At 42.9% G+C, this 12,672-nt stretch overlaps 1 protein-coding gene and 1 pseudogene across 1 annotated transcript; both read right to left on the reverse strand.

The window, feature by feature from the left end:
• Nucleotides 1–1,824: 1,824 nt before the first annotated feature.
• LOC117930095 lies at nt 1,825–2,490 on the reverse strand (annotated as a pseudogene).
• Nucleotides 2,491–2,654: 164 nt separating this feature from the next.
• Nucleotides 2,655–5,539, reverse strand: LOC117930098 (cyclin-B2-2-like). The gene is made up of 4 exons (XM_034850551.1): nt 5,189–5,539; nt 3,945–4,055; nt 3,546–3,794; nt 2,655–2,876 (listed from the first exon to the last, which is right to left on the reverse strand). Exons 1-4 carry the CDS (start codon nt 5,537–5,539, stop codon nt 2,655–2,657), a joined length of 933 nt encoding a protein of 310 aa, XP_034706442.1.
• Nucleotides 5,540–12,672: the final 7,133 nt, after the last annotated feature.

Raw genomic sequence — 12,672 nt, forward strand, 5'->3', positions numbered from 1 at the left:
TTTTTAAAATAAATAGGTCAATTGTCAACATTAATTAAGAAGACATAATTATTATTTGTGTTAAATTCGGAGTAATCCATGTAATAGAATGTTTAATCTTTAATATGATACAAACACAATCCACAAACACAAATTATCACCGGACCTAGACTTATACTATTTGGGCCTAATCAAACCCAACTAGGTGGGCTCAACCTTAAACAAGCGTGTTTGGCAACTTTCCTTGAGCCAGCAGAAAAATCAGCAAGGAAGGCTCCTAAAAATGGATGCTTGTAAATGGAGCTAGATTGTACTGACCGTGACCCATGCACATGTATTCACAGTAAATAGTTAATGTATTTTAATAACCTTTGGCTGCAAGCTGCAAGTGTTTATTGCCAAATTAATAATAAATAAATAAAAATCATATTTACTCATGACCAAAAGCTTATATTTAATCATAAAATATTTATATCAAATGGGTTTTCAAGGTAATCCTACTATTTTTTTTATTTATTAAAAGTTCAATATTTAAGTGGGTGTTTGGTAAACTAATTTAATAATTTAAAATAATTTAATAATTTAATTTAAGTCATTAAATATATTTGATAAAATAATTTAATAATGTGATTTAAAGGAAAAAAAATAATTTTAAATAATAAGCAGAAACAATTAACTTATTATTAAATCAATATTTTTATTTTACTTTTTTTACTTTCATTTATCTTAATTACTTTCACCATCTATTTACTATTCCACGACCTTTATTATTATTTGACCTGTTGTGGACCCCGCATTTCGGCTCAATGCGTTTCCCACTCGATGGCGAAACTCGCTTTTATTTTGAAAAATTGATTTTTATTGATTATTTAAAAATGACTTGGAGTCGCCACTTATTTTTGTTTTATTTTTAAAGGGTAAACAAAATAAGAAAGAAAACCCTAAGTGTGACTCCTTATTTTCGGAAAATGTGGTCTGCGAAAAAACCGGATCGGGTCCGGGGGTCAGGTTACTTATTGGGAAGGTACGGTAAAGACCGTAGCACCCCTCTAAGTCCCTAAAGTCGGGTCTCTACTAATAAAGTGAAGCTGACATGGCAATCAATAGGAAAAATCAATGAATATCAACATGATTACACACCAAGAATCAAAGCATGCATGAGAGATGGACAAAGTGAGGGAAAATGCGTACCTTAGCAGCAAACAACAACGCGCTATCATGAAAAAGAGATTAGTACAAAACAATGATCGCAAGATATAGCATATACGTCGCTAAACTGAATACAAAATCATTAATAGCACATATGTCATTTCACTCAATTTTATTTTAAAGAAAATTTATTTGATGTTGGGCCCCCACCAAAGCCCGTTTATTTTTAGCATGAATTAATTTCGTAAATCCCATTAATTGGAATTACAGAATTTAAATTCATGTTTATTTTAAATCATTTTAAAATCGTGAAAAATTCGAAAGTGGCTCGCCAAAAAGAAAATGGCGGCCAAATTTTATTGAAGATGGAATTTTGGTACCTAAAGCTCTAAGGATGAATATTTTGGAGTTGAGATTTATTAGAAAAGAAAGTTAGAAATTGGAGGATCATTTAAAGAATAGGATTTAGAAAGCTATTTTTAAAACCAGGAGGAAAGTGGCACGTGGTCAAAGGTGGCCATGCAAAAGGTGGCTATGCAGTGGGTGTCTTCTCCTGTAGCTCCTCTTTGCATCTTTGTAATGCACAAGAACAATATGTACTAGCTGCTCGTTAAGCGTCCAATAACCTTGTCACTGGAAATCTCATTGTTCTCCTCGTTAGCATAATTGCGATGTAGAACATCACTCTTCTAACCCTCAAACCTTGTAATGATGACCATCCTTAAAAAAAATATCTAAAAGCTTTTCAGGTGATACCGGTGCTGGCACTGAATGACTGCCTTGGGTGCAAGCATGCTTTCCTCGGTATATGATCTCGAACATGGAGGGATCTTCATCCGAACGCTGAACTTGCTTTGTTGCCCAACAGTCGTGGAGGTTTCTGTAGGTGCATCTGTAGTAGCTTCTGGGGTATTTAGCTCCAAGAATATCTTTCTGCCCATATTTTCTCCAGTTGTAGCCATCATCATGGGCCCTTCAAGCCCGGTCTCAGAACAGACTCTCACTTGATCGGTCCATGTGGGCGTTGTCTTTCTCTTCTTTGAGAAATCTTTGTGTTCCTGATGATGGTCCTTACAACCCTTGTCAAAATCCTCGCCCACAGTCCGGGGGCTTCCATTGACAGAAAGGGGAGACTGGGGGAGCATATGAAGGTGCCACTGGCTGAGGGTTTTCCACTGGCCCACTCCGTTTGACTATCAAAAGAGCCTCCTCAAATGATGCTACTATCTTATGTACCAAGAATTCTCGGGTCTAGCTCATTGAAGATGGGCTCAAATGGATCTTCAACTGCTTTGCCAGCTCCATCCCTTGAGTAAGCTCATTGACCAGAATCTTCTGCTGCCATTTCAAACCAGTGTCCATTGATTAAAGGAATTACATCCATTGATCACTGCTCTCTTCAATTGCATTTGCTTCTACAGAGCAGCGGAAGGCCCATAGAAATAATTAATTGAATTTTCGCCTTCCATCAACAGAAAAACAATGAACCAGATTGCACAATTTGCTGAGACTTCTCAAATGGATCTTCAGTGTTCACTTACCATCACAATCTTGTCATTTGCATACCCCGGATCAGCCATAAGATGAGCATCACAGTCAACTGCAACTCCCAAGTACACAACGACAACTGGAGCTCTTCGTTTCATGGCCCGTTCTAAACTCTTCATTACCAATACCCCAGCACCCATGACAGAACCATATCGATCCTTTTCCCATAGCCTTGAAACAGTTTGGAGATCATCATTTCTCTGAGATAAAACTCATGGCGGAAGTGATTTAACAGCAGCATAGTGGCGATAGTTAGAGGTAGCACAAGCAGTTGGAATTGGGTAGTTATGGGGTAGGGACTGCCACTTTCCTTTATCTAAAGCTCTGGTGATCTTTCCCTTCAAACAGATGGCACTAACCTGTATCAAAGGATGCTTTTGACAACAAATTAACAAATTCCAGCATTGAGAATAGGCTCCAAGCACTATCTGACGTTATAATGAGAACATAGGAAAGTTGTAAAATAACAAACAGCCACCACGATAGGTTCAACATGATTGTAGCCCCACTAAACCATATCCCAGTTCCAACCTCTACAATCAGCTAGGTACTGCATGTATCATCAACACCACTATCGAGGTTCAGGCTATCACAAGTGTTTTCCTCTGCGCTTGAAGGAATTTTTATATCAGAAAATTTAGCGCATGAGTGAGCAATTATGTGTTCACCAGGATAGCGTTGGGCCAATCCGTCAGGTCTTCGATTGCCCATACAGAACAGCCTTCACCTTATCCATGCCATGCTAGGGAATTCATTTTCTCCAGAAACTCCCAATGCGAGCGAGTCTTCAATCCAAGCTTCCTTATAATGTGATAAAAAAACGGAGCTGGGGTCACTGGATTCATCTTCCACTGAAGAGTAGAAAGCACCAGAAGTTCCATCCTCAGAATCGTCTTCACTTCAGGCACATATTTTGTCTCCTCAACCTGCAGGTCCAAGAGAAGAGGAACATCGGTTTTACTGGAGCTTAACTTTCTCTTCTCACGGGTATTCTCCTCATGGGGACTCTCTATCTGATATGTGGATGCAGCTGCACTTTCTCCCTCATTCTCATGGTATTCCAATCTCAAGTCTCCTTCTAAGCATTTCAGTTTGACTGCCAGATAAGGATTGAGGTTCTGATTTATCACCAGAGGCAAGACATTGTCTTGATACATTAAAAACGTTGGGAATAAACTCTCGAAATTTGACCACCTCAGCCTCATCTTGAGTGAACTCCAAAAAAAAAAAAAAAAAGGCCCAATAGCCGTGAGAGCAGCAACTCTAACATGATTGTTGGTCTCTTCCTGTAAGCACTTGAGGATCTCGGCTGCGCCCTTAGCGGTTAGAAGGCAGTAACGCATGACATAGAAGGCCTCCGTCTGCCTGTACTGAAAGAACTTCCACATAAATAACCCAACCATGATCAGAACCCATAAGCAAATAACCCCAAATTCTCCTCCGGTCCTCTTGTAGATAATACAACAGCTTCATGCTCATTCTTTGTATTAAGCCTCTTTTTCTCAACCCCTTTGAACAATGATAAACAATTTTCACTATAGCACCATCCATGTCCCGTTGTAAGCACAAAGCTCTGCATGCGAATACTCCAACTGCTGGTGCATTTTCTATATTTCACTTGGCGCCAAATCAAGATCATAAACAGGCTCATGCTGAATATTGCAAACGCGATTAGCATGCATGCGAATACTAAGAGTTTCCTCAACTTGGATAACAACAAGACTGTTACAAAGTCTTATAGCAGCTTAAGTATCTCCACCAAATGAAATCTCCAATGCCCTGATGCCATAAAACCAGTTGACCGAATCTGAATCGCTCATCCCGACCCACAATCGCGATGCTGAGACTTCATGCAGGAGAATCAATGTGTATGAAGGAGTGGATATTATTTGTGGAATGGGTATGGAAAGAGAAACGGGTAGATGAGTGATGGGTTTAATGATTTCGATGGGTTAAGGTGAGAGATATGGTAAGAAGGGGTGATGGGAAGGTTGCATTCAGTGGCAGACTGGGTGAATAAGAGGAGGTAATGAGATATGCAGCTTGGTGGGCATGAAAATGAAGTGATTAGCATGACCGGTGATGGATACGGTGATTGTGAACGGCAGCCATGGGTGCATTAAGTGAGGGATGGGTACGTGAAGATGGTGAGTTTGCATGGGATGGATTGTGGGGTGATGGATATGTAGAGATGAGAGGAGGTTCGGAGACATGGGTATGGGCTGTGGGCAATCATGCGTGTGGAGATAATGGGGATAAGTTGATGGATTAGGTAGGGGTAGGTTTGATGGGAGGTGATGTAGGGGATGGATGATGAATGGTGGATAGGATGGGTACCTGGTGGGGGATGCCATCAATGAAAAGAACAGTGGGAGATAATGGGATAGGTGTGAACGGGTTGGTCTAGGTGGGATGAGAGATAGAAGGTGATGAGATGGTGATGCTTCTTGGAATTAAAACAACTAGGATTTCTCCAACTGTTTCTAACCCAAGAGAGAAATGGATGAGATACAATTGCAGCAACAACTGGAACAGGAACCTCTTCATATTTGCACGCTAAGAGAACAACAACCAAACCAACTAATTGAAGCTTCTTTCTTGCCAACGTCTGCTGAGATAGAAATCTGTCCACGAGTGTAACAATAAGAAACAATGTCTCTTCCGTGAGTTCAAACCTATTATGCACCTCGATAAGCCCGTCAATCAGCATAGCTTTCATCTTATGGTTAATGTCAAATTGTCGAACCATATAGTCCAGAGAGACAAAGCTAGAGCTCTCCATCCTTCCATAGCTGGCATACAGCTCTTCAACATACTCAACAACTGTAAGTGGATTCCTGGTATCCGGGCCATCAATATCCATGATAAGCTTAACTTTGAAATACCAATATCAAAATCCAACCCCATTCCTCCTCCACTGCCAAAGAGATCATCTTCCAAATTTTCCAATGGGGTAGGCAACCCACTAAGATCAAAATCGTCCATGATGCCAGCTAAAAGCTCATCCCCATCATCAGTTCCATGTGGGATCCCTGCTGATCATGAGTCCATAAAAACGACTCCTCAAAATCAGGTTCTCCTGCTGATTGTTCAAATGCCATCAAATGAACCAGAAGTTGGAGATTCTCAACAACCAGATCATCTTGAGTCTGAATGAACTAAGGAAACTCACTGAGAGCCCTCACATAGCTTGTCCAGGCCAGGATGAGAAACCAGGTGCATGCCAAGAATGAGTACCAGAAAACAGAGGAAGATGGAGAAACAGAGCATAAAAGAAAAAAAGTAAATGAAGAAAATCTCAGAAAATCCACTTCATGAATCATCCATGGATTTTCCGGGCAGGTGAGTAAGCCACATCAAATGTAGACATAGGCATGAATCTTAAACATCTCATCATCACAAATGGAGGCAAAGCAAGTTAAAATCATTAATGACAAACATAAAGGCAGGATTATCTCTCAACAAACAAACCGGTGGCCTCCAATATCCACCCCAAACAACATAATATCAAAGAAAATGATAGCAATCTGAGGAAAAACAATGAACGAGGAGAAATGAAAAGATTGCAGAGTTTATACCTGCGTCCTTCAAGCAACAAAAAATGCCTACCCAAAACAGAGAATCTCTTCTTTAAAGCTCTCCTGGAATCCTTTTCCTCAGGCAAAAATCCCTCCTGCTCACCCCCTACCTAGCTTCCTGCTCCTCAATAACAGCTCTCCTTCCTCCTTCTCTGCTTCTCCCCCTTCCTTTTTTTCTTTCTCTCTCACAGCTTCTTTTTCTCTCAAAATCTCTATCTCCCTTTTTCCTGCAACTCTCTCACCCTCTTTACTTTCCCAAAGAAACTCCCCCAGAAAATCCCTCTCCTCAGAAAATCTCCTCCCCCTCTATCGGCTCCCTCTCTCTGCTCCAAACGAATTTCTTTTCCCCCCTTTCTCCCTGATTTGCCCCTCTCTCTAACTACCTGCAGCAAACCATCACAAAAAAAAAGCACCCTCCTCAGCTGCCAGCCTCCACTCTATTTCTCTCTCATCCGCTCCCATGCAGCTGGCAGGAACCTTCTAGAAGACACCCCCACGTGTCAGCCTCTGATTTGCTTCCCAAAAAGCAAGGCTGATTCCCTTGTAGCCACTAAGGAAACGACACGTGGCTCGCTGGGGCTCTTCCACGTGGCAAAACCAGCTGCAGCAAAAAAAGGCCTAAATGGGGGTCTACAAATATGCCCCTCTTCGGTAGAGTTCACGAGTGTAAGGAACATGAACAATGGAGTGAAAAGCAAGTGTGAATAGTGAGTGGAAGGAAGTGAACTCTACCGAAGAATCAAAGAGACCCCCATAGGGACATTGGTGAAACGCAAAGTCACCCAGGCTAGCAGACAAATACAAAGGCTCTAATCCTAAGAGAAAAGATGTCACAAAATGCCTCTGAAGCTACACTAAGGATCCAGACCCCCTCTAAGACGTCTCCAAAAGTGACTCGAAGAACCAAATGCTAAAGCTGAGTAATGGTCGAACCGCCCTGGAGTACAAGAAAGAATGCTCAACGGAAACTACCCTATGTGAACTACATGACGAATAGGCGATAAGCACCGGGTAACGAGGTGAGGAGGGTGAGAATAAGTGCAAATCCATGAAGGTGAGACGTGTACGCTAAACCGAGAAAGACGACGGCTCTGGAAGCCAAGCCAAAAACTAACTTTAAAAGCTAAACTAGAAAAACAACAGCTCTGAAAGCCAAACTAAAAACTAACTCTAAAAACTAAACTGAGCAAAACGACGACTCTGGAAGCCAAATCAAAAAGCTAACTCTAAACGCTAAACTAGAAAATAACAGCTCTGGAAGCCAAAACAAAAACTAACCCTAAAAGCTAAACTAGAAAACAACAGCTCTGGAAGCCAAACCAAAAACTAACTCTAAAAGCTAAACTAGAAAGCAATGGCTCTGGAAGCCAAACCAAAAACTAACCCTAAAAGCTAAACTGCTAAACTAGAAAGCAATAGCTCTGGAAGCCTAAACAAAACGATAGTAACGGCTCTGAAAGCCTAAACAAGATGGGAGAAATGGCTCTGGAAGCCTAAACAGGACAACGGTAATGGCTCTGGACGCCTAAACGAGACGACAGAAATGGCTCTGGAAGCCTACACGAGATGAGAGAAGTGACTCTGGAAGCCTAAACAAGATGACGACAATGGCTCTGGAAGCCGACACGAGATGAGAGAAATGACTCTGGAAGCCTAAACAAGGTGACGACAATGGCTCTGGAAGCCGACACGAGATGAGAGAAATGACTCTGGAAGCCTAAACAAGGTGACGACAATGGCTCTGGAAGCCGACACGAGATGAGAGAAGTGACTCTGGAAGCCTAAACAAGGTGACGACAATGGCTCTGGAAGCCGACACGAGACGAGAGAAATGACTCTGGAAGCCTAAACAAGGTGACGCCAATGGCTCTGGAAGCCGACACGAGACGAGAGAAATGACTCTGGAAGCCTAAACAAGGTGACGCCAATGGCTCTGGAAGCCAACACGAGATGAGAGAAATGCCTCTGGAAGCCTAAACAAGGTGACGCCAATGGCTCTGGAAGCCAACACGAGATGAGAGAAATGGCTCTGGAAGCCTAAACAAAGTGACAACAATGGCTCTGGAAGCCTGAATGAAGACGTAGTGACTCTGAACACTAAAACCAAGCAGTGGATGGTGGCTCTGAACGCCGAAATCGAGAATGCGACTCTGAATGTCAATCTAGGAAGTGATGACGACTCTGAACGCCGAAACCGAGAATGCGACTCTGAACGTCGATCTAGGGAATGGTGATGACTCTGAACGCCGAACTGAAAACACGGTGATGGCCCAGTGATGGTGGCTCTGAACGCCGAGAACTGAGAAGCGACAATGATGGCTCTGAACGCCAAAGCTGGGAAGTAATGATGGCTCTGAATGCCGAAGCTGAGAAGTGATGATGATGACTCTGAACGTCAAACTGAGAAGTGATAACAACTCTGAACGCCGAAACCAAGAATGCAACTCTGAACGTCTATCTGAAAACCGATGATGGCTCTGAATGCCGAAGCTGAGAAGTGATGAGGATGACTCTGAACGTCAAACTGAGAAGTGATAACAACTCTGAACGTCGAAACCGAGAATGCAACTCTGAACGTCTATCTGAAAACCGATGATGGCTCTGAATGCCGAAGCTGAGAAGTGATGATGATGACTCTGAACGTCAAAACTGAGAAGTGATGATGATGACTCTGAACGTCAAAACTGAGAAGTGATAACAACTCTGAACGTCGAAACCGAGAATACAACTCTGAACGTCTATCTGAAAACCGATGATGGCTCTGAATGCCGTAGCTGAGAAGTGATGATGATGACTCTGAACGTCAAAACTGAGAAGTGATAACAACTCTGAACGTCGAAACCGAGAATGCAACTCTGAACGTCTATCTGAAAACCGATGATGGCTCTGAATGCCGAAGCTGAGAAGTGATGATGATGACTCTGAACGTCAAAACTGAGAAGCGATAACAACTCTGAACGTCGAAACCGAGAATGCAACTCTGAACGTCTATCTGAAAGCCGATGATGGCTCTGAATGCCGAAGCTGAGAAGTGACGATGACGACTCTGAAAGTCAAACTGAGAAGTGATAACAGCTCTGAACGCCGAGAACTGAGAATGCAACTCTGAACGTCTATCTGAAAACTGATGATGGCTCTGAATGTCGAAACTGAGAAGCGATGATGATGGCTCTGAACGCCGAACTGAGAAGTGATAACAGCTCTGAACGCCGTAAACCGTGAATGATCGGTGACTCTGAGCGCCAAACTGGAAGGAAATGATGAGGGGGAAATATGCCCCAGTGTGGCAGGACGCTGCGAATCTCAAACCGCTGGAAATAATTGAACGGGACTCTACGAGTCTCGAACAACGCTCCACTGAGAGCTCATATCAATGAAGGGCTCAGGAATAATGGTCAATGAGGCGAATACAATATAACTCGGCCGAGTGATGGAAACTGTGATGGACATGTGAGAGAACGATCAACTCCATGGCTAAACGAGGGAAATATGCCCCAGTATGGCATCAGATGTATCCGATCTGCCCTGATGACCTGAGAATAACATCATGGGAATGCGTAACAAATCTGATACGTACCCCACTGAAATGATGACGCGGGAAATCTAGGTACATAAGATAACTCCGCCCAGGAATCACGTCTATATCAAAGAGTACGAATCTGGCAGAACAACTCAAGAGAGACTCCTCGGAGTATCAGGACAAAATGAAATCAACCATCAACCTGGCGTGTAGCTCATATCCGTGGATGATCATGCAAACCAATGGGGATCTATAAATCTCGATCAAGATGGGGAATATGCCCCAGTGTGGCATCAGGTCGGAAAACTAGATGTGCTCGAACCATCTGTCATCGAATGTGTGATCCAAGTCAACCATATCTACAACTGAATCAAACCCACAAAGTAAAAGGGGCGTCTCTCGGAAGGAAGCATGACGTCATCCAAGCGTCTAAAAGCGCGGGCCAGGCTAGATGGCTCTCGATAGGCCCCACTAAGGAATCATCGCGAGGATAGCGAATATATCATCAACTCTGCATATATCTCGCGAATAAGGATAAACACGCAACTCCCTCATGATCCGTAAATCTCATCCGAACGGAAATATGCCCCTGTATGGCATCGAAATGTATGATACGTCTGAGATCAGATAGCATGGAATCATCTATCCTCGAACATGTGACCTCCGTGAATATCCGTAAATCTCAATCGAAACGGAAATATGCCCCAGTACGGGCATCAGATGCGCGACAGGTCAGAAATCGAGCGACATGAAATCATCTGTCATCGAACATGTGACCTCCATGAATATCCATAAACATCATCTGAAACGGAATATGCCCCAGTATGGCATCAGACGTGCGACAAATCAGGAAAAACAGGTGACATCGAATCATCCCTCATCAAACACGTGATCCTGGTAATCCAAACACGGTCGAAACGAATCTAAACATCTGAGAAGTGTCTCCCCAGAAGAAGATGCATGGAAAATATCCAAATGTCAACCAAATCTCAAACACCTGTCCACATAGAAGCTGTAGAAGACGATATCCGATCCCATGGCCTCAGGGTGGTCTTAAGACACGGGACGTAACGTAGGCTAGGGTGATGGGGTGATAGAAACGAAAGGAAACTAAGCTCAAATACCCGATGATCAAAACCCATGCCCTCATGTATGAGATGCAACAAGTATAGTGAATCCCGTGAGCCATGGACCCAATGGTGCCTAATGTGAACATAGTGTCGATAAAGAAACAAATGGAACAGAACAACCTGATAATGAGATATACAATGGTGATGTGAAGAGAATATCAAACCCGAAAATGGGTCACTGTAAGAAAAACTAAAATGTGGAATGAAAACGATGAATCAGGAGTGAAAACAAGGGTGATGATGATGAAGCACTAAACATGAGAATGAGTGCTAATCCGCTCAAATCAAATATGCAGGGAAGTCATGTTAATAACGAACGCAATGATGGAATGGACGATGACCCAGAGCTCCTAAGAGAACGTCACTCATCTCACTCTCAAAACATATGACAAAAATAAATACAAAGAATGAAGGATCCCGGGAAGCTCACATACGAACTCTCGCCAACAAACATGATCAATCAGATGACCCTCGAACATCAACATACACAATGATAGAAAATGAATACACATAAGCGTTTTTTTTTTTTTTTTTTTTTTTTTTTTTTTACAGAAGTATACGTGCTCTGAATGCGAACCAAGAAATCCCAAAGATGACATCAGAAAAGGAGAACATACTCTCAAATGTCAATGTAACATGAACTCTCTCTGATGATGTGACTTTCTCAAACTAAGGATCCCTGGACCAACGTCCGTAGAATAGATAGTGGAAATGACATGACTACCCTCCATGTAGTGAACTGAGGAGGATCAACACTCGGGGTGGAAGAAAATGATGTAAATGAGAAGTGGATAGGATAAACAAAATGAGATGAACAACACAACCAATGAGGTGAGATGAAAGTGAAGTGATGCGATCATACGGAGAATATAATGAGGAGAATGCGCCCCTAGGTCCAAGGCTCATGAAACTCCTAAACAATGATGCATGCATACACTAAAGGGCCCCTAACCCGGTGAGAAAGTGTGAGCAAGGCAATAAGAAAGAAAGGCTATAATGCGCGTGCGAGGCTCAATGGGCTAGCAATAGTCTATATATATCAGAAGGGGAATAAAGGGATATAGCTAACCGAAATGATGGCCACCCATCCTGCGACCATGGACTCAAACATAGTACCTCTTTAGCTGATCCACATTGGTCGGCTCTGAGAACTGGTTTCCATCTAAATCCATCAGCCATGCAGCGCCCTCTGGAGTCAACTCCCTGATGAAATAGGGTCCGCTCCAACTGGGTCTGAACTTCCCTCTCGGATCTCTGATCAATCCTCTGATGACTCTCAAGACTAAGTCACCTACATGTAGTGGTCTCGGCTTGACCCGCTTTTTGAAAGCGCGGGCCATCTTCCTCTGATATGCACGAACGTGATCTGCTGCTCTCAATCTCCTCTCATCTAAGAGATTGAGCTGATCAAATCTAGCCTGAGCCCAATCCGTCTCGGGAATCTGCTGCTCTAGTGCTACTCTCAATGATCCCATCTCGATCTCAACTGGTAGCACTGCCTCCATGCCGTATACCAAAGAGTATGGTGTGGCTCCTGTAGAGGTGCGAAAAGAAGTCCGATATGCCCACAGCGCGAAGGGGAGCTTCTCTGACCAATCCCGAGAAGTCTCAACCATCTTCCGCAATATCCTCTTGATATTCTTATTCGCGGCCTGTACGCAGACGATCTATGATGCCGAATGCCGTATCTCTGTACTAAGGTGTCAACCTCTCCTCTGAAATGTACCCCTCTATCTGAAATCAACTCATGAGGAACTCCATAGCGACA

Source organism: Vitis riparia, chromosome 14 (assembly GCF_004353265.1).
Source record: "Vitis riparia cultivar Riparia Gloire de Montpellier isolate 1030 chromosome 14, EGFV_Vit.rip_1.0, whole genome shotgun sequence".
NCBI lineage: Eukaryota > Viridiplantae > Streptophyta > Magnoliopsida > Vitales > Vitaceae > Vitis > Vitis riparia.